Source organism: Pseudonaja textilis, chromosome 2, assembly GCF_049901715.1.
Source record: "Pseudonaja textilis isolate UNSWEBS1 chromosome 2, rPseTex1.2, whole genome shotgun sequence".
NCBI classification, from domain to species: Eukaryota; Metazoa; Chordata; class Lepidosauria; order Squamata; family Elapidae; genus Pseudonaja; species Pseudonaja textilis.
The window spans coordinates 100,592,038-100,615,333 of NC_141991.1; the positions used below are offsets into that span (position 1 = coordinate 100,592,038).

The following is a 23,296-nucleotide window of genomic DNA, read 5'->3' on the forward strand; positions in this document are numbered from 1 at the left end:
TATATATCGCCACAATCATGTGGCATATTAATAAAATACTTTGTCAAATTCAATTTAGAAAAGAAAGTCTCTGAGAGCACAAATAAAGAAAGCTTTGGGCTCACATCACTGAATAAATCTGTACAAAGATAAAGGAGTTTAAAAGCTGTGGCAGCAAGAAGAAATTGGATCACAAGTTAGTTTGTTCTGTGAGTAAAATTAAGCTCAACTGGATTGTTTTAAGTCAGTAGAGACCTTCTTGTCTTGAAGACATCTTTAAGGGAATAAGACATCTTTAAGGGAATATTTCCTGAGGAAGTCACATGTTCCAGCCTTTATTACAAGTCATATTTGAAAAACTGTTAGGAAGGATGAATTGATATCAACCACTAGGGTAGTTATGTAACTTTTCTTTTTGTCATCATACTTATTTGAAAGAAAAAAGAGCCACATTATTTAATTTGGAGTATGAAAATCATTTTAAGATGAGAAAGTCTCATAATGTACTTTAATGGAAAGAACCAGAGCATGCTTCTCCTGTTGGACCTGATGGGACAGATAGAAACAATCCATTTCTGTTTATGATGTCCAGTTACTACCATCACTTTCAGTATCCCCTAAAGCCCTATTACAGAAATAACCTAGTTATTTCTCACTTTAGGCCTTAGTATAGATCTAGTTGCTGTTGCTTTAATTAAAAACTCTCCCATAGAGGAACAAGTCTTCCAGTCAAATCTTAGCGATATCTGAAATATCCTTTATCTAATATAACTAATCAATATGAATACTGCACAACAATAGGGATACAGAAAGATGACATCACCCAAGAATTCTCAGAAATGCCACCTAACCCATGTCTTAAAATATGAGACCTTCTACTTCAGGGGCGTTAATTCGAATTCTGTGAAATACAAACAGAATGTTTTTGACAGAATGTTCAAATACAGCATAGGAGGTGATTCATATAAAACCACTTTGTATTTGCATATATAGTTATTCAAGAGATAAGAATGAAAAGATACAGTAGGGCTTGCATAAATTTAGAAATTAACATTGACATATTTTGCACCAGCTTTCCTTCTTTCAAAGTAATTTGAAAATTGCAATACGCTACATTCTGGATTTTTTTTTTAAAAAAAAAGCAGAACGGTAAATCGAAACAAGTTTGAATTTACTTAATGTTGCTTTCTAAAGTCTCTCACTTGATGCAAATTCACATGGAGGCTATGCCAATTTCAACATTTGTCAGGTGTAAGCTTAACAATCAGATTACAAGAGAATAATTGCAGCATAAGCCCCTGGTGATAAGTTGCATTTCTTTTGTTGTGACATGATGATTCATAAGGACTCAGTGCCTGCCCTTTTTCAGAAGAGAAAAGAAAAAAGAAACAAGTATCACGAGGTACAGCACCTATAGGGCAACATTCTTAGACTAGCACCTTATTGTAATGAAAAGTGTCAGAAAAAAGCCTTAGCAGTTAGCCTCCTTCAGCACAGGCCAGGTGGTGACCTCCATGATGAATATATTGCCTGTTGGTGGCTGTCTTGACTCTACCGTGAAACATCCCAGCAGCTGCAAGGTGTTTGCCCTGACCCAAGACTTGCCCTGACACCTCCCTGAAATGCTAGGCATGTTGGTGATAACTCTGGCCAGGGTGTCAGTCAAACAAGTCATTGGCCGCCTTTCTCTCTCAGATCTCTTCTGATAAACCCTCTGGGCATAAGAAGCTGTCTGTGTTTGCTAAAGGGTCACCCAACCCCTGTTCACAAAAGCATACTCTGTCAACCATTCTCAAGGGGCAATAGCATATCTGAGCAAACAGGGACCAAACAAGCTCTTCACACCTGTTTAATGTTTGAAAGCAAACCCTAGGCCTGACAAACTGGATCCAAGGCTGATTCCCTTTTAAAGATAGTAAACAAAAGAAAAGGAAGGGAGGTCTACTGATTTTAACACCCAGTACACCAGAATAGACTCTTAACACTAGCCTTTCCTCCTGTATGCTTCTGTGTTGGGTTTTTTTTTAATTTTATTGGTTTTTAAAAACAAACATAAACAAACAAAACATAAAAACATCAAGCTATCTTCCATAGGTGTACATACAGTGTGCCGGTTGGTTTACAAATTGTTTTGTGCTTCCATTTCATAGTCTTCAATTACAATTACATTACATATAATATCATATTGTCAATCAAAAATTAAATATCTTAGTATCATTATTAATCAATCATTTGACTATACTTTTATACATTCATGTTTTACAAGATAACCATAATTTACTTAGATCTTATAACAGTTCATATTACCACCCCAAATCTATCCTAAAATCATTTTGTAGATATAATAAGAAAGAAGTACATCTTTGTATATTTATTATTTTCTAAAAGTCTACATAATTCATTACTGTACTTTATTGTCTAGGCATTGATAGAAAAGATCCCAAATTTTATAAAATTGTTTATCCTCTTGTTCTCTAATTTCAAATGTCAGTCTACTCATTTCAGCACATTCCAATATTTTCTTAAGGATTTCCTCCTGTGATGGTATTTTCTCATTTTTCCAGTTTTTGGCAAATACAATTCAAGCTGCTGTAAATACATTTACAATCAGGTATTTCAAGTCTTTACTATATATTTCAGGTAAAATTCCCAATAAAAACATCTCTGGTTTCAAGTCTATATGTTTTTTTGTCATTTTTTCCAACCACATGTGGATTTTAGTCCAGTATTTTTTAGCATCTGCACAAGTCCACCACATATGGTAATATGAGACAGGTACCTGATGACATTTCCAACATCTTTTGGATTTATTCTTGAACATTCTTGCTATACTTGTCAGGGGAAAATGCCACCTGTAAAACATCTTATACAAATTTTCTTTATATGCTGTTGACATTGCCATTTTATAATTTTGAGACCACAATTTTTGCCATTTCTCAAGATCAATCCCATATCCAAAATTCTTCCCCCAAGCAATCATAGTTTCTTTAACTTGTTCTTCTTCTAGTTTAATTTCTAATAAATATCCATACAATTTTTTAATCACCTTTTCATCAGTACCTGTCAAAATCTTATCTAAGTCAGTCAGTTTATCATAGAAACCTTCTGTTTTAGAATCTTTATCATACCTTGAATGTATTTGCACATATGAAAACCAATTCATCTTTATACCTTGTTCCTCTAGTTTTTTGCATAGATTTAAGTTCACCCTTTTCATTCAATATTTCACCATATCTGTTTGTTCCTTTTTGTATATTATAGGATACGAAAATGCTTCAGCTTCTGTGTTGGTTTTTGTAGGGCTGTTCTGGATGGGTGTCACCCTTGAACTATTTCTTATGGGCCATTTGCTGGTGTTTTCTTGACTGTTAATAGAAAGACATATATGCCAAACTACATTTTGGAACTTCACACTTGCCAGATTATTTACTATAATTTCATGTATATATGTACTCACAGAGACAAAGAGAAGACTCAACATAATTTCTATTTTACTACTTCTTCTTATGGCTCCCAGAATTTTGAATTGTACTCTTGCCTATAAATTGTAGCAACAATTAGTTAAACAACTAGTTAAAAAAAATTCCCAAGAATATACAGGGGAAACTCAATTCCAAAAGGAGGGATTTGAACAATGCTACAATCTGATCACAGGTGTCAAACTCGTGGTGTCACGTTGCCATCACGGGACGTTTCACAATTTTTTTCCCCTTCTTGGAGCTGGGTGTGCATGGCCTGTGCGTGATGAATTTGGCCCACAGGCCACCAGTTTGACATCCCTGCTAGATTCAGCCACATATTTTCTGGCTGGCTTGAGAAACCCCCACTTAATTCACCTTCCCTCCCTGGAAGACTTAGCCAGGTCCCGCTGCCAAAGCAGAATCAAGGCCATCATAGAAGACGCCTCACACCCTGGCAATTATCTTTTTTGACCTGCTGATGTCTGGATGGCGTTTTAGGTCAATAAAATCCCATACCACTAGACTAACAAATAGTTTCTTTCCCTGGGCCATCCAAACCGCAAATAAACACAAAGTCACTACCTTATTAAGATGTGAAAAGATGTGAAATCATGTATATATTACAATACAATCCATCTCTTGTGTATTACACTCGGCAAAGTGTCACAGTCAGTGTTGGATGTATATTTTGTGTATATTTGTAGATACTGTACTCTCAAATTGCAAATGGACACGTGGGTACTCTATTTTTTTTATCTTCATCTTTGAGTACTCTGGTTTGATTGTATTGCAAACAGTTGCTGGGGTGCATCCACAGTTTCATTATACTTGTACAATGACAATAAAGTTGTTGTTGTTGTTGTTGTTGTTGTTGTTCTTCTTCTTCTTCTTCTTCTTCTTCTTCTTCTTCTTCTTCTTCTTCTTCTTCTTCTTCTTCTTCTTCTTCTTCTTCTTCTTCTTCTTCTTCCTCTTCCTCCTCCTCCTCCTCCTCCTCCTCGTCCTCCTCCTCCTCCTCCTCCTCCTCCTCCTCCATCTATAAGGCATCAGTAAAAATGAAAACCTATCTTTGGCATTTTAATAATGGGGATAATTGGAAAATAAAGGGCCATGAGATTAACACAACTTCCAGAAGTTTATGAACTTCTACAACTCTATTTACACAACCAATTTAACCTCACCCTCAAATATCCCCAATTGAGTCTTAATAATAGGGCTTTTTCATAAAATTTTAACCAGGATATTTTCCAACAATTGAATCTCATTCCCTAACATACTGTAAGTCTCTGTTATAGTTATCTCCACAACATTTGTTGTTCAAAAAAACTCTAACAGATTGAAATGCAACATCACCTAACACATGTTTTCCAGACAGATACAATAAGTTCATTCCCCAATCTCCATTAATCTTCTTTAAAAAGTCCAGTTAATCACTCATCAGTTTTGTCAATTCTGAGTCTTTCGAATCCATTTCAGCCAGTGGTGGGATTCAATTTTTTTTTACTATTGGTTCTGTGGGCGTGGCTTGGTGGGCGTGGCAGGGGAAGGATACTGTAAAATCTCCAGTCAGAGGTGGTATTTGCCGGTTCTCCAAACTACTCAAAATTTCTGCTACCGGTTCTCCAGAACTTGTCAGAACTGTTGAATACCACCTCTGCTTTCAGCATTCTCCAACAAGCTTGCAATTTTCAGACCAGAGTCCTTCTGATCTGCCAGTAACAAAGTAGATACAATCCAATGTATTGTTTTTCTGTGCAAAAAGTGGAAATAAAAACAAAACACAATGACTATTTCCACCAGTGAAATATTAAGAAAAACCAGGAGAATCCTATTATCAAAATAGATTAATGACATAGAGACTGTAAAGTGATATTCTGAGCCAAGTGATGTCTCATATAATTTCTTCCCATAATTAATTAAGATAAAAGAAGGACTCCCAGTTTAAAAATATTTGCTGGTTCAGAGATAATGCTGTTATATATTTCAGTCACCTTGGTGTAATAGTACACTTGGTTTTATGATGAGTAAGAATCTATTATTTCTTTGTAGAATTGTTTGGAAAGCATATAGTAATAAATAGAACATAGAATTAATCCATATTTAGTGGCATGCAGAACAGCTAATTTATTTTTATATTGCACTCCCAGTGAATGGAATCATTTGCTTAAAAGACTCTGGGTAACATTGCACTGACATACTCCTCCCTAAATTTCCTTAATGGGTTCTCATTAACGTGTGAGACATTGCAAGCATTCTCTCTCAACTGCAAAATACAAAGCTGCAGACAATCTGTATTCCCTATCTGTCTGAAGTGGAATGAAATGAGCTGACGAGCTGCTCTGCATGTGGGTGTAGCTGAGTAGAGTTTCACAAATTTGTTGAATTTCCAAGGAATGAAATATGGATCTTTGTATTTGTATTAATAGGTGCGAATACAACTCTCTCTTGGTAAGTGCTCTTAGTATATTATTTGTATTCAAAAGAGGCTGCAACCCACCTCATTAGTGATTTTGAACATAAAGATCCAAGCACAGATTCTTTAATTCTAAATTTCAAGGTCAGGTATAAGATGGCAGCATGACACAATTGCATTTTTGAAAAGCTTGCAGGTATGTTTGTGTGTGATTATTTTCATTTGAAAACTTGAGATTTTATTCCCAAGGTTCTCTTTAAATTTTGATTACTAATTTCATTCTGGGGGTGAGGAGGAGAATATTTCTGCTTCCTCTTGTACAGAGCAGATGAAATAAAATTCCCAGACCCAAGATTGGTTAATGGACATATTATATGCCATTGGGTTTAGTTTGACTTCTGAACCTGGACTGGTTGATTCCTTAGTACAGTAGATAAGCAAGAATAATAATTATTTGTCCCAATTTTACCCATCTAAAGCACAGACTGGCTTTCCATTGAAATCTTAAGGGAAGAAATCTATAGTGAACTCAATTTTCTGGCAGAGAAAATCATGAACAGCCAGAAAACAGGGTTTCATTAGCCATAGTTTCATTTCTATAGGTGTGTGTAATACAGGTACTGTATTCATGAAGGCATTGGACCAGGATCAGGGAGACCCAGGTTCAAGGCCACCTTCAGCTGTGAAGTTCAGGGGATCCTGTGGACCATCATTCTTCCTTAGTCCAACCTACCTCGATGATACTGTTCCAACTCTGAGGCAGGTAGATTTCTCAAAGAACATGTTTATTGGATACATCATATTGGCACAGCTGGTGAAAACCAATTCTAAAAGTTCACTCAGTTTTTGCTCAATTAAAAGAGCAAATGGTTTCCTCCCCAGATGTCGCCAGTCACATTTCCAATGTAAGTAGCTGGCAATTGTAACTGCTTAATCATTTCTCATTTCCTTCAACTGCCGCCTGTTAGGATGACTTTGGTTCCCACAAGGAATTTTTTGTTTTGACTGTTAGCTAGTCTATCTACTTGCTCCTTCCCTCCCCCCTATTAGAGTTCATGGCAACTTTGAGGCAGCAAAAGATGGCTTCAGCCAGGTTCATTTCAGAGTTGACACTCATAGGGATGTTGTTAAAGGGAAAAATTGGAGAAGGGACTACCATGAATGGTGCTTTGAAAGGCAGCATATAAATCCTAATAAATAAAATGGGGGGTGTTGTGGTCCACTGGCAGCCTGCAGAGCTGGCAGAAGGGTCGGATAGTGTGGGGGAACATGGGCCAGGCCTGGACTCTGGGGAGAGCTCAGATGAGGGATCTGCATCCAACACAGATGGGGCCAAGGCCATCTGAGAGTTTTGTGCTGACTCCAGAGCCTCCAGAATCTGACATCAGCAAGGCAGAGGAACAGGGGGAACCTGTTACCAGTGTGTGCTTGCACAGAGTTGCCAGAAGGCAAGAACAGTTAAGACAAAGGGGGCAACTCAGGAATAAGGCTTGGAGATGATTGGCCCCTCCCATAAGACATAAAGGAGGAGCAAAGAGACATGAGCTTTTGCAGGAAGCAACTTTGTTCATTCTGGTCGGTTTAAACTCTGATGCTGCATGTTGACTTTCTGCTCCATTTGGCTTTGTACAGCTAATTGGCAATTTAGTCATTGGCAGCATTTCAAGGGAGATAAAGGTGGATGCTTATCAGCCTAATCCCAAAAGACTGTAGCAGACTTCTGTTGGACTATGCATAAACTGTTTGGGACTCATTATGGGCTATGAATGCATATAATTCACAGCTGTTGAAATAAAAACAAAGGTTTTTGAAAACAGTGTGTGATTGTTACTGTCTCAGGAAGCCTTGATCAGAACAGGGGGTTACACATTCATGGTGCCAAGGGCAGTACAAAAAGCCGCCAAGAGATTGAAGTATGAATAGCTCCAACTATTTCATGTCTTGGTGCAGTCATAAACTCTGGTGCTAAATTACTTCATCTATTCCTTTCTGATGTGGGCTATAGGAAGGGTTTTCACCTTTCTATCTTACATTTCAATTTAGACTTCAGCACGCTCCTGGTTTTTTTTGAGGCGGTCATAAATTTACCATTCTAACAACAGATTCATATTATGTATGAACTATTTTTTCCTTTAAAATCTGATTCACATTATAACTTACCCTGTATCTTACAACATCATGTATAAGAAGCCCATTGTTGGATTGAATACAGTTGCCTTAAAACCAGGGGTGGGATTCTAGCAGTTCGCACCTATTCGCTAGAACTGGTTGTAAACATTCTAAGCAGTTTGGAGAACCGGTTGTTAGAAGAAATTACTGGCCTAATCCTGTAAGGAAGGCAGGAAGGAAACATTCTGGTGTTGCTTACAGAAACTGCCTCTCCGTTAACCCTTATTACATTCTTGGCAGGACTAGACTTCCTGTCTCAGGAACTTCTCTGGAGTTTTTTCCCCCTCCTTTGCTGGTACTTTGCTTGTATGGAGTGACCATTCAAAGTTACAATGGCACAGAAAAAAGTGACTTATGACTATTTTTCACACTTTTCACACTGTTTTTCACACTGTTGCAGCATCCCCACAGTCATGAGAGGCCAGGCGAGGAAATGCGTGCTTCAACGTGAGTGTTATTGAGTTGGCCATGCCCAGCCAATAACATGACCACCAAGCCACACCCACCCAGTCACATGACCACCAAGCCACGCCCACAGAACCGGTTGTTAAAAATTTTGAATCCCACCCCTGCTTAAAACCCTCACGGTTTTCTAGAGAAAATATATTAAAGTAACTTATCAGATGAACTGAAGCAATCAGTAACAGCATATGAATTACAACAGGAGTGTAAAGTGGGGGGGGGGGCGCTCTAATTTTACTATTTGTCCTTTCTCCTCCTGGTTTTATAAGAGCTTACATCACCCCAAAGATAAGCAAGATGTTTCTTTTCCTTGCTGGATAGAAAGCTCCATCTGTAGCTGATACGCAGTGCGATCCAGCACCTCTTGCATGAGGCAAGGGGAGCCTATGAATGAGCATGAGGAAAACACACAAAAAAGTTAAGCATAGAGGAGTTGTCCCAGCACAGTGAACGGCTGGCCTTTTTTCTCCAATAATCAGCCACAGAAGATGCCTGTGGAAAAGCATAAAACCCCACATAATAGTTTTCATTGTTCACCAGTCTCCCTGCCTCCTGAGACTCCCGCCCCGTGCACACACTTTCACAGCGGGAGGATCAGCCCCCTGAATGAGCCTTATCCTCCCCCACCCCAAAACCCCAGCTTGGAAACTGAGGATCAAGCATCTCAGGCCAAACTACATCACAGCAGCACAAATACTTGGTTTTGCTCTGTTGGGTGGAAACAAGTAGCTGGACCTGCCAACTATTCCTTGGAGCCAGCTCTGCCTCTGAGGAGAACCTAGGCCTTCCCAAGAGCTGTAGTCTGTCAAGCCCCTGTTAGCACGTCTGGCACATCAAGCAGCTGATTCATGGGCATCGAGAGGAGGACCTGGTAAGTGCTCCCGAAATACTCACACTGTGTGCAGTTTCTCTTGCATAAGGTAGGAAATCCATCAGATAGAAAGTTATGGCTCTGTCGATTTGACTGGATAAAAAAAAACACGCACCCATCTTTTTGGTGAAGAGGATTGTCTGGTTTTTTCCCCCGCAACATGTTTTCTGAGTTCAGTGAAAAAAGGCAGACAAAGATGTCCTTTGGTTTCTTCCCCTGAGGACTGTCCTGCCACTTATTCATTCGTAATACTTTTCTCTGTTTAGAATGAGGCGAGCTTTTTATCTTTCAAGGCTTGAGTTTTACACCAATGTGGATGACTTTGAAATTGCACCCCCTTGAAACTTTGAAAGATAAAAAGCTCACCTCATTCTAAACAGAAAAGTTAAGCATTATTAATTAATTAATTCCTATTTATAATAAGTCCAGCTCCAGGCATTGATGACTTCATTCCTCTATTAGAATTGGTTACTTTCCGAAAATAATTAGCCAATATTTTGGTTGTAAATATTACATACCCGTGTTTCCCTAAAAAAAAAAAAAAAGGCCAGTCTTATTTTCTCTGGGGCTTGAAAGTAAACACTTCGGCTTATTTTTGTGGAGGTCTTATTGTTTTTAAGTGCAGGAGGTGGTGAGCACAGAGGCCAATGAAAGTGGGAATGCAGCTACCGCTGACCCCACCCTTTCCGCCCCTTTGTCTGCTTGTCCTCGGCTGCAATGGTCCATGCTCTTGGCATGCCACGGCCTCCATCCACCCTGCCTGCTGGCCCAGCTATTGCTGTGATAATTCTTTGAAACAGAGCTTTTCAGCTCTCCAGGCAGCACAGCTTGAGGTTTTTTTACACGCGCATGCAAAACGTAGTCACCAAATCGGTAGTAACACCAGTTGAATCCCACTCCTGAAGGGGACGGTTTGAAATGGAGTTATTAGCTCTGTTTCAAAGCATCCCTTTTGCAAGCAGACGAAGCTTCCACTCCCTCTGGGCAAAAAGTGTGGAGCAGAGCTCTGTGGCGGTATAGATGATCCTAATGCACCACCCACTCCATCCCACCATCTCTTGGTTTGCCTATGGCCTTGCCGAACAAACACCTGCGTGTCAGGATTGCCTACCTTATGCCTCTGCCTCCACCTGCTTCCGGTGCTATTGCGCAAGCCTCCCACGACCCTCACGTGAGTCAGGCAGCCATGCCGCATGCCTGGATCACCTGTCTTCTCCCCCCACCTCTGCCTCCATGCTCAGACTTATTGATATTTGCACTGTGTCAAGGGACCAGTGGGCTGTGGCTGCCACCAGACATTGTTGATCCTTGCTCACTCACCATCTCCCATGCTAGCCATGCCCATCCCCCCCGGCTTATTTTTGGAGTAGGGCATATATTAGGCCCACCCCAAAGAAACAGGCTAGAGCTTATTTGCCGGTAGGTTTTATTTCCAGGGAAACATAGCATATGTTTGAGGTAACATCGTATGATTTTAAATATGAGAATTTTCAGAGATTTATATCAATCAGTTCCTTTGCTATGAGTTGATATATGAAGGTAAGATCTATTAAAGTTGTAAACAAAGATGTACCAGCAATTAATTTTGGTTATTGTTCCATTAATATACACGTTATTTTCTTTTGCTGTGCCTTTTTTTGGGAATCTGGTTTCTGGCCGGTATATATACTCCTACATAGAGCTATTTATTTAGTCATGCTTACATATTGGAGTAAATATATGCTTAAGCATATGTACATTTATCATGTTCACATATTGGAGGAAAAAGTCAGCAAGATTACTTTCAGCTGGAGGTAACAAACTTAGCGTAATAAATTATAAAACTACAAACTATAAAAACTAGGAATTGGACAGGATTCTTTGTTTTTGTCTTCTCTTCCCATTGGTATGGATCTTGTTTATTTCAGACAATACAGTGATTTTTGAAAAGACAAATCAAGTTCTGAAAAAAATTAAAGCTTTGTATATTCTCATTTGTAAAACATACATTGTACAGCATTGTACAAGAAACTATCCCAGGAATATCAATCTGGGATTTCACAATTCTTCTGAATTAACTCACATCATCTCTTGATATGTTCTTTTAGTAAAAAAAAAGATCATTGTTTATAGTAAGTTCAATCTGAAGGCTTACACTTGTAGCACAGATAAGATGAGACAATTAAATTAGGAATACATTGCAAGAAAATATATACTACGGAGACATTTTAAAGAGTTTGTGCTGGTGATATAATCATAGACAGAGCCAGTCTGGTGTAGAGGTTAAGACACCACAATGGAAACCAGAAAACATGAAGTTACAGTCCCACCTTATTCAACAAATTAGGTGACCTTACCTCGTGTCTCTCAGCACTAGGAAGCAAACAAGGACAAACCCCTTCTGAAAAACCTTGCCATTAAAAACTGCAGGGACTAACTAACGAAATATGGTGGATTGTCCCCATCACTTTTTAATCTCCCCAAATCAGATAGTTGGAAGGATTAAGTAATCACTAGATCTTAATTATTATGCTGTGCCTTAGTTATAGCCATACTATACATGGGTTCATTTGTTGATAAAGGAGAATATGCAAGAAAAACAACCAAGAGACTATCAAGGACACCACCACCCTGTTCATTTACGCTAAATAGGCTAGATTAAAAGATCTGAATGACACAGAGACAAAGACCCATAGGGAGCGGAGTAAGGTTGCTGCTGCCAGGTAGCAATGGAAGAATTTTCCTATTGTTCAGGAAGCCAGTCAAACATGCTAAAAAGAAATTATAGGGGACTTCCGGTGGCAAGGCAAGGACGACCAGAGGTGCAGAAGCCCGTCTGTGGTTTCAGTTAATCTGTTTTTGTGGTTGGTGTGATTCTTTGAGGGTGCACGAGTCCCAGAGAGATTCGTGCTGGCGTGGGGGAGACTCGGGTTGCAGTGTGGGGAAGGCAACCCCCCTGCAGCGGAGAGGAGCCCTCCAGAGCCCAAAGAGCAAGAAACAGCCTCCTATCAATGGCGGCTCCGAAGTCTGGACTGCCACCAATGTAAAGAAGCGAGTGAGTGACAGTTTGTGAGATCATTGGGGAAGAGTGTGGCAGAGAAAATTAGAGGCGGAGAGGAGGATTGGAATGCTGTAGACTTTTATAAGACTGTTACAAGTATCTGTTTGGAGCCCTAAAAGAAAGCGGCCAAAAAGCGGATGCGAGGCAAGTGAAAGTGAAAGGGCTTGGCAGACAGAAGACAGAGAGAGGACAATAACAAGTAAAAAGGGAAGTTTACGAGGTTGGGAGACTAGCAGCTGGAAGGTGCCTGGAAGTTGTGGAGGATTTGGACTATCTCATTTGATTTTTATTCTGAAAGACTTTATTAAAGCAAAGACGGGAAGAAGATCGGAGCTGACGGAACAGAGACAGTGTTGCAGCACAGGCGATATTTAGAAACCCTGAAGCCATCGTAACAATATAACTGATATAAACCACTTAACAGCCCTTTAGGGAGCATACTGATCTAATTGAAGAGGTGGTTCCATCTGAAGAAAATCAGGAAAATTGAACTTAGGAACGCTAAGACAAAAAGTAAAAGTGGAAGCTTCAGAATGTGTGGAGATATCGAGTAATTGCAGTCATTACTCAGCATTTTTTACCTCCCCACTTCCAGTGCATTTGGAGTGGAAGCTCTCAAACTTAGAGACAGAAAGCTAAAAACTTACTTCAAAATTCCTTTCCCCTCCTTTTTTACTCCCTTTTTTCTGTATACATTTGCTCATTTTTTTTCTTCTTTTTCCCTCATCATCTGGCGCTATGATGAACTATCTCTCCTTCTTTACTCTCTTTTTATAATGATTATAAATATGCATACTGGGGAAAGGAAAATGGATTGTTGTAACTGATTGTTAAATAATTGAATTAATTGATTTAATTAATTTATTAATAATAGTGATATACTTTGATTAGATATATAGGGAAAATAGTAAGAACATTAAGTATTATTCAATTAATAAGTATAGGATTTTATGTATTAATATTATAATTTATTGTGTGATCACAATTAATCCACTTGGGAACGAATGTAATACTGCTTGTGTTTAAGAATATTTAAAATAAGGTTAGATAAATACACATATTTATTTATAATATTTAAATATAGTTGGATTTGGATTATATATATATATATATATATATATTAATTACATGAAGTTATGTATGGAGGCTGAGCATAGACCTTACAAAATTATATATGTGATTTAGAATTTGGATTTAAAACAATACAGTGATAATATTTTTATATATAAGTACTTATACTCCAGTAACCAGTTAAGAGCACAGCTATCCAGCAGATAGATAGATTAAGTAATTAGATACCGGTCAATCCTAATACAGAGATTCTATCACTGAATGTTAATTTGGGATAATATAACAACAACAGAAACAAATCTTAAAAGAAATGACTTCCACAACTACTACAGCTCTGAAAACTGGAAGAAAGGTCACCCCGACGTTAACAACTACATCGGCCCATGGCACAAAAAACCATAGAAGAAACATTACCAGTGGAGAAACAAGGTAACATCTCAAATGCCAACATCCAATCAATTTTGCTGACTTTACAGGAATCGATGACGAAGCTGTGAGAAACAATGATGAAAAACCATAACGAGACGAGAGCAGATATCAATGAACTAAGAGGCGATGGGGAAATTAAAAGCAAAAATGAAAGCGGATATCTCCAAAGTAGAGGACAAAGTTGGATTATTACAGCAGGCCTTGGAGAAAACTGAAGCAACAATAAAAGAGGTAGAGAAAAGGACTGAACGAACCGAAAGGAAATTAGAAAGGATAGATGAAGAATTAAAGAATGTGAGTAAAGAAATGGAGGACTCACTGGTCTACCTAGAGATGGACAAGGCTGCTACATACTTGAGATTCCAAAATGTAGTGGAATCCAAAGAAGACCTGGAACAACTAATGGGGGGAATACTGGCTGGACTATTGGAAAAGGATAAAGATGACATCTTAAGGGAGTTTGATGAAGTTTACAGGATTAGCACTTATTATGTGAGACGCCACAAATGCCCAAGAGAAGTCCATATACTATTTGCGAGAAGGAGTGTCCAGGATATCATATATAGGATGTCAAGAGGTGAAACAATCACGTATAAAGGTAAAAAAGTCTTGATTCTCAAACAACTACCAAGAAGAGTAAGAGAACAAAGATGAGACTACAAGTTCTTAGAAGCTTGCCTAAATCAGAAAAGAATCGTATTTAAATGGCTAATCCCAGAGGGGATGTTAGGTTTTTGGAACGAAAGGAAAATTAAAATAGACTCCATGGAAAAGGCCCAGAAATTTTATGAGCAATTGGTAGGTCCAGAAGACCAGAGCAGTAAGGAGGAACTGGAAACAAATTCCCAGGAAGATCAAGGCTATCATAAGAACAGAGATGGAACTTTAGGAAATCAAGGAAATACTCAATTACAACAGGAGAGAGAAGAAAGTAGGACACATCTTCAGGCACAAGGAGAGACCGGAGTCAATACAAGACAAAGAGTGAAACAGAATTAATTAAATGGAAGAAGAAAAGAAACTACTATCAATTAATATAAATGGTTTAAACTCGACGATAAAAAGGAAAAGGGTAATAGCTAAACTAATCAAACAAAATGCTGATATAATATGCCTACAAGAAACTCATATAAAGAAAACAGATGAAAAATACCTAGAATGTCCTAAATTAGGGAAGCTATTTACCGCACCAGCAGACATGGGGAAAAAGAAAAGGGTTGCAGTATATGTTAAAGAGGATTTGAAAGCAGATTTAATATGGTCGAACTCTGGTTTTGCAGATCTGGATTAATGTCATCCCAATTCTCTTAGTGGTAATCTACGCCCCGAATGGAGATCAAAAAGAGCTTTTTAAGCATCTTTATGGAAAAATAGTAGGACTGGAAAAAAGAAATATTTGTATCATAGGAGACTTTAATTCTATTGCTGATTATCAAAAAGACCACGGTAATGGGGGGAAGAACAAAGGGTGGAAAAGAGAGCTTCCCAAGATATGTATGGAAATGATGAAGGAGTTAAATTTGATTGATATATGGAGAAGATCACATCCTGAGAAAAAACCATTTACATTCTATTAAAATCCTCATCGAATATGGACATGAATTGATATGGCATGGATGAATGGGGAAATAGCAAATGAGATAAAAGGGGTTGAAATTTTACCTAATGAATGGGCAGTTCACAATCCAATTCAGATAATATGGAAGGGTAGGGAAAAACCCAAGAAAAGATGGACGTTAAATACTCAGTTAATAAGAGAAAAAGAACACACCAACAAACTCAAGGAGGAATTAAATTATTTCTTAAAGGAAAATGATAACGGAGCAACTACAAAACAAAACATTTGGGATACAATGAAGGCAGTAATAAGAGGTATAACAATCTCTTATAATGGCAAGAGGTATAAGGAAAAATACGCCCAGCAAAACAAATTACAACAAAAAAATTAAGGAATTAGAAACTCAATTACAGAGTACCCCAAAGGATTCAAAATTGCAAAATCAGATAATAATAACCAAACATAAACTGAATTTAATTGAACAAGAGAGAATGATTATAAATTTGAATACAACTAGACAAACTTATTTTGAGCATGCTAATAAGCCAGGGAGATGGCTATCATATAGACTAAAAAAAAGGAAAGAAAAGAGATTGATATACCAGCTAATAGATGGAAAGGGGGATATACAACAGGAGATAGAACAGAAAAAAGAAATTGCCCATAAGTATTTTGAAGAGTTATATAAAAAGGAAGAAGTTAACGAAGATAGAATAAGAAACTATTTAGATGAAGTGAAGGATAAAGCAATTGGGGAAGAAATGGAAAATGTATTAAACAAAGACATTACTTGGCTTGAATTGAAATCAGCAATAGAGAACCAGAAAAACAATAAATCCCTGGGACCAGATGGGATTCCAGGGAAGCTGTACAAGGCAATAGCAGAACAAATAGGATCTCTTATGGTGGAAGTTTTTAATGACATCTTATTGGCAGCCAGGATGCTGGACTCATGGAGCATTGATTTCACTGATCCCGAAGGAGGATTTGGATCCCCAATATATACATAATTATAGGCCGATTTCACTGTTAAGTACTGATTACAAAATATTCACTTCTGTTATTGCAAGTAGACTAAAAAGAATGTTAAATGAGCATATATATATATATATGAAGATCAAAATGGATTTCTCCTGACCAGACAAATCAGGAACAACTTAAGAATAGTACTAGATGTCTTAGAATTTTACGAAGCCCACCCTGAAAAACAAATTGCACTTATGTTTTTAGATGCAGAGAAGGCCTTCGATAATTTAAATTGGCAATTTTTAATCCAAAAAAATTATAATATGAATTTAGGCACCAAATTTGAAAATATTATAACAACCATTTATGATACACAACAGGCTAATATTATAATAAAGAGGGAATATACCTGCCCAATAAAAATAGAAAAAGGAGTCAGACAGGGCTTCCCACTCTCACCCCTGCTCTTCATATTATCATTAGAAGCATTACTAATGCAAATTAGACAGAAACCAGACATAAAAGGATTAAAGGTTAAGAAAGAAGAATATAAGTTGCAAGCGTTTGCGGATGATATGATATTTTTCATTGAGGAACCAATAGAAAGAGGACAAAAATTGATGAATGAATTAGAACAATTTGGAGCAGTAGCAGGACTTAAAATTAACAGGAAGAAAACAAAATTAATGACTAAAAATTTAACAGAAAAACAGAAAATAGAACTAGAAGTTGTTATGGGAATACAAGTGATAAAGAAAATTAAATACTTAGGAATATGGTTGACAGCACATTGTAAGACACTTAAGGAAAATAATTATGATAAATTGATACAACAGGTAAAGAAGGATTTAGAAACATGAGGCAAGCAGAAACTTTGATTATTAGGCAGGATTGCTGCTATTAAAATGAATATTCTTCCAAAATTCCTATATATATTTCAGACGATCCCAATCAAAGTACACAATTTTTTTTTGAAGAATTTAATAAAATAACTGTAAAATTTATCTGGCAAGGGAAAAAATCTAGAATAAATTTAAAGGCAATGCAGGATATGAAGAGCAGGGGAGGGCTGGCACTTCCAAATTGGGAGTTGTATTATAGTGCAGCCTCTTTAGTATGGTTGAAGGAATGAGTGAATTTAACCAATAAGAAAATATTATTCTTAGAAGGCCATGATTTGCAAAGGGGGTGGCATGCTTTTTTATGGGATGTAGGGAAAACTAGCCAGAAATATTTTCACAGACACCTAATCAGAGACTCATTATTAACTAACTGGAAGAAAATACAGAAAAAACACTATTTAAAAATTTCAACAATGGAGGCGATGATTCACCCAAATAATCTGGATATCACTAAAATGATTAAATATAAGGACCTATTGGATACACAAGGAAATTGGAAATTGCGGCAAGAACTTCAAGAGCGGGGACTAAAAATTGATCAGTGGGCATATCTTCAAATTCAAAGTAGATATAAACAGGACAAGAAAGAATTTGGAATTAATAATAAACTCCAGCAACTAGATAAAATTTTATTAGGATCAAGCAAAAAAAAACAAAACAAAATTTTATAATTACTTATTAGAAGTAGAATTAGAAGAAGAAATTGTAAAAGGGAACATAATAGCCTGGAGTAGGAATATAGGATGTAGCATCACCATAACAGAATGGGAAAAGGTCTGGGGTAGAAATAATAAAATTACAAAATTGGTAGCATACAAAGAAAAAGCCTATAAAATGTTTTATAGATGGCACCTTCCTCCTTCGAGATTAGCGAAGATGCACCCCAATATGAGTCTGAATTGCTGGAAATGCAAAAAAAAAGAGGGAACTTTTTTCCATATGTGGTGGTCCTGTACAAAAGCTCAAAAATGTTGGCAGAAAATTAGAAATTGGCTGGAAGAAATGACAAGAGAACAGATTGATTCAAACCAGAGTCCTTTCTGTTAGGGATCTTTGATAAACAAATATCAAAAAAGTGAAATATATAATAATACACATTTTGACAGTGGCCAGATTGGCTTTTGCACAATGTTGGAAGCAGGCTTATGTTCCATCAGAGGAGATGATCATTCAAAAAATTTCAAGTTGTGCAGAAATGGACAAATTAACTTTGGCATTAAAAAATAGAGACACTTCAATATACTACAACAGCTGGAACTGCTGGTACAAATGGATAGACCAAAGATAGACTTCACACTAAAAGGCAAAAGAGGATAGGATAGAACCATAGTAGTGATACACAGATATATGTAAGGATTAGGTGTGTGTATATGGCATAAAATAAGGATAAAAAAGAGGTCTTACAAACTGTTGAAGATGAGAATATTTTTAATTGTTTTCTATTTTTTTCTTTCTATTTTCTTGTCCCTTTCCTCTTTTTCTCTCTTTCATTTATGCATGTGTTGTTGGTTTGTTTTAACTGTAAAATCAATAAAATTTATTTTTTTAAAAAAGAAAATATAGGAAGCTGCCTTCTTCTGAATCATGCTATGCTTATTTAGTTCTGCCAATGATGCTGGGATGGGGAGGACACCAAAACTGTTGACAGAGGAGCAGTAATGCTGCAACAGTGCAGAAAAGTTGACATTTGATTGATTGATGACATGCTTTCAAGTCATTTTTGACCCCTAGTGTGACTCCTGCCAACCATGTAATACAGATGGCAATGACATTTATTTCAGTTTTATTGTTGGTGAATGTTAGCAGCTCTCTGATGTTTTAGTAAATTATTCCAGACCCATCTTCAAATATTAAGTATCAAGGATTAGACCTTTTCCTTGCATAGTATTCTACCACATTAGTTCTTCCCACATCATTATGATTGAGGAATAAGCTGGTTTCAGGTCTTACAACTCCAGCTCGTCTTCCTTTATGTGAGCTATTTATTGGTATATACTCTGCCCAAGTTCAGAAGAAAAACTATTTATCATACCACAGGATTTAACTGCTAAAGAACAAGGTCAACTTCACATTCCATTTTCTCCACTGATATGAATAGCAGACATTTCAAACTCCTCCTGACCATCCATCAGCCTTTAATCTTTACTCCTTTTTCTTATTAAGCGTATTAGCATCACTCCTTTATTTTTGGATGTAGATGAATGGGGAAAGGTTGAAAGTATTTCTCATTAAGGCCATTTCCCCTATTGGGTAGCATTAAGCTTAAGAGGCTAAAAACAGTTACTGTATTGCCAGTGAATGCTGGCTAAGTGCCAGCTCAGTCCAAGGACAGGATATTTAGAAACTGGGCTTTCCAGAAAGATAAAAACATTGGTTTCCAATCCATCCCCCTCTGGATGAAATTAGAGTCTGTAATTCTAAAGAATATATTTTGGATATATACAAAATATATGCAAAATACCCAATATTTTTTTGGAAGAGCCTTGTTTCTGTAAACAGGTGGATGTAGAAAAGTAGAACATAAATAGCAATATGTGTCTGCTCTGGATCAAAATAGTTAAGATGTGTTGTAATGTGTGATAGGACAATAGTGGCAGAACCCCAGACACAACAAAACCCCAGTGATTTGGCACAGTAAAATAGCTCCTTAATGGTTACTTTGATGATAAAACTGTTGCTGCCCTCCAAACTAGACCAGGATTAGAAATGGGGAGGTGAGGGGAAGAGGGAAGCAGGGACATGCAGATAGTTGGATTTTTGGATAATTGGGTGCATTGGAAACACGGTTGTAATAAACAGGGATGTGTTTGTAACATACTGTGGTTGAAGTCAATAGCTTTAGAGCAAATGAAAGCAGGGAGAAACTGGAAGGAATGTTAACATTAACACAAGGATAGCAACAAGCAACTAGTGAGTGAGAGGCATGCTTGAACTGGATGCAGTTCTAATAATAAACTAATTAATCTCTGCAGAGAATCCCATGGGAAAGGAATTCACAACCAGACAAGCAGGGAAATAGGGACTGGACCAGAACAGGGTTTGTGCTAGGGTATTGCTTTCATCTGAGAAGGAATGAACTACAGCCCACAGGACACTGCATCCTTGAACTACCTAGAACTCACTGAATAAGAAATGGGAAGCTACTTCCCATGATACAGAAGTCTTAGAATCCTTAGGATATAATTAGTGACATGACATGAGCCTCATGGAAGAATAGATAAAGCCAGGTTTCAGTATCTGATCATACGCAGGGGAAGGAACATCAGATAGTCCTTTTAGGTACAAGGAAGGATAGACCTCACTTCAGCATGAAGGACAAAAGTCTTCTGAGCCCCCTAAAAGTGTAGATTCCTGAAGACAGCTGGCAGTTCAACAGATAGCTGGCATTTGAAAAAATGCTTGCAATGAAGATTTCAGGAGTAACTGCTCTTAAATGGATATCCTTGCTTATAACTAGTTCTACGAAAAGGTAACTGCAAGTAGGAGACAATATTATATGTGGATGTCAGTGCTGTTGAAAAAGTAACTAAGATTTGTACTGGTGGAAAATAATAAAAATTTATTGGAAAAAGAAAAGAAAAGGTAACTGCTGAAAGTTAACTACTTTGTATGAATGGGATCTACAGCTTAAAAAGAAGGAAGGAAGGAAGGAGGGAGGGAGGGAGGAATCCAGTTCAAGGAAGTTCAAGCTAGGATCATGTCAGAGACAAGATCTGTTCCCGCTTGATTTTTCAAAAAATATTACTCATTTAGTATTGCATTTCAAAACTCTGATCCCTGATTGCCAGAATGCTCATGGACTGAAATTTGGCCTTTGAGTGCCTAATCCTAGGACTATCCAATGACTTTGCTTTGTTTCATTTTTAAGAGTCTACTGTATGTTATCCTGAAAGAAGGATATTGTGCAGAATATCCTTCTGTTGTTGTTTTTTTCAAATTTCCCTGATACTTTATATAAATAAATTTGTTATGGTGTATTTGCTTAAAATATAAACTTAGAATGAAATTATGGTTTTATATGTTAGAGTGGGATTTATAAAAATGGATTTGTGCTCTGTATAAAATTTGCAAATAAACACTTTAAACAGAATTTCAGAAACAGAAACTTTGGATAGAGTTGAGTAAGAGAATGGAATTATATCGGCAAGAATTCATTAAAAATTGTGTTACAATTTCAGAACAAAGAATTAATATCAGTTATCAAATACAATAAGCAAATGTCATGCCTTTATCTGCCACTGGCAGCATGAACTAAACATAGGAAACGAGAATGGATTATAAAGTTTCCCTGTTCCAAAGCAGATTAATAAACCATATATCAAAGCACCATAATAATGATGAATGACGGAATGACGTGGCATGGATTTGTGTAATCTCAAACGTATTTGCAAAGGGCACCACTTTAAGGAAGCTTTTTTGTGTAATTTTTTTGATAGTTTTATAAAAAGGAAAGAAAAGACTAATATTTTGATTAAAGTCTTATTAAAGTGATCTTCCAGGGCAGAAGCTGACATACAATGTTATAGAATGTGAGTTACTAGGAATTGGGGGTTTGTTGCTATTTTATACATGTTTGCTATAATATATCTAGAAAATATATTATTTAATGCCAAATTTATCAGTATCTGAGAACCACCAAACTTTACACCTCCATTTTTCCTCCTTCCTTCCAGCTTGTAACTGCAACCTCCATGCCAGAAGGTGTCGTTTTAACATGGAACTCTACAAATTATCTGGTCGCAAGAGTGGGGGTGTTTGCCTTAATTGCCGACACAACACTGCTGGTCGTCACTGCCACTATTGTAAAGAAGGCTACTATCGCGATATGACCAAACCTATTACGCACAGGAAAGCATGCAAAGGTATGTATATCATAAGATCAATACCCAGCAGAAAGAAACTGCAGGATTACTCTTATCTTTTATCATCTGTGAGATCTACAAATGTTTTTCTTCCTGCAATGACTCTTCAGTTCCTAATGGTTGATTATCTGGACATCAATCTCAATGTTCCCATTTCTTTGTTTGCAACAATATTTTCATCCATTCTACCTGCCTTATTTTATGCATTAACTGAATATTTACAAGTTCCAGTTGGGAATATGGAAGTGGAACAAAAGTATGGGATGTACAAGTTAATACAATCCTCTCTAGACCACTCCTTCAGTTTTCCTCTTTTTTTCAATTGGTCACTTCTAAGAGAGATGGTTCAAATAAATAAATAAAGCCAAATAAACAAACAAATAAATCAGTGTTTGGAAGATACAAAATTTAGCAACATGAGAGAACTAGCTGTGAAAAGGGTTGCTAGAGAAAAAGAGATCTGGGCAGTTTAATCCTGAAAGCGTCACTTGTCTGGACCATGACCTGCGTCCAAGAAACTATACAGTTTTCAGGACTTAAAACAAAAAGATCAGAAGTCTGTTTTGTTCAACTTGTCCCAGCTTATCAGCCTTCTTTCCCCCTTCAAACACACAAGCACAGACACACATATCTGAATGTTGAATGGCTTGGAGCAGCTATTCAGAACATGTGTGACTTGTCGAGTAAAAACAAAGACATAGAAAAAGGGACTTCAGACCCTGAAAGAAGAAAGACAAAGGTGTGAATGGATTGTTGGGGTTATTCAGATCAGCAAATGGGCCTCTTACATCAAAAACAGGAGTTTGCCTTCCCTCCCCTTTGCACAGGTGTGCATACCAGCAAACAGTAGGGTTCATTCACTAGGCTTAGTAATTGAGAGGACAAAGGGGTGTTCTGCCAGTATACACAGAAAACTACATACACACGGAGAAATATTAAATCATTAATATAAAACTTTGTTAAATTGGAAAAAATCCAATTTAAACCATTCAATGCAGATTATGGAGAAACACCATAAGCATTTGAAATCAGGAAGTAATTTGATCTAAGAATCTAATCATTGTAACTTTACTAAACACTCACTAAATGAATGATTGTATGTTGAGGGCTGCTAGG

At 37.2% G+C, this 23,296-nt stretch overlaps 1 protein-coding gene across 2 annotated transcripts in view; it reads left to right on the forward strand.

Annotated features, from left to right (window-relative positions):
- Positions 1-23,296, forward strand: part of NTN1 (netrin 1) — a 136,882-nt gene that overhangs the window by 53,398 nt on the left and 60,188 nt on the right. For both annotated transcript variants that reach the window (XM_026696188.2, XM_087924725.1), the window contains exon 3: positions 21,992-22,180. In XM_026696188.2, coding sequence (XP_026551973.1) covers positions 21,992-22,180 — 189 coding nt within the window. The remainder of the gene's footprint in view (positions 1-21,991; positions 22,181-23,296) is intronic.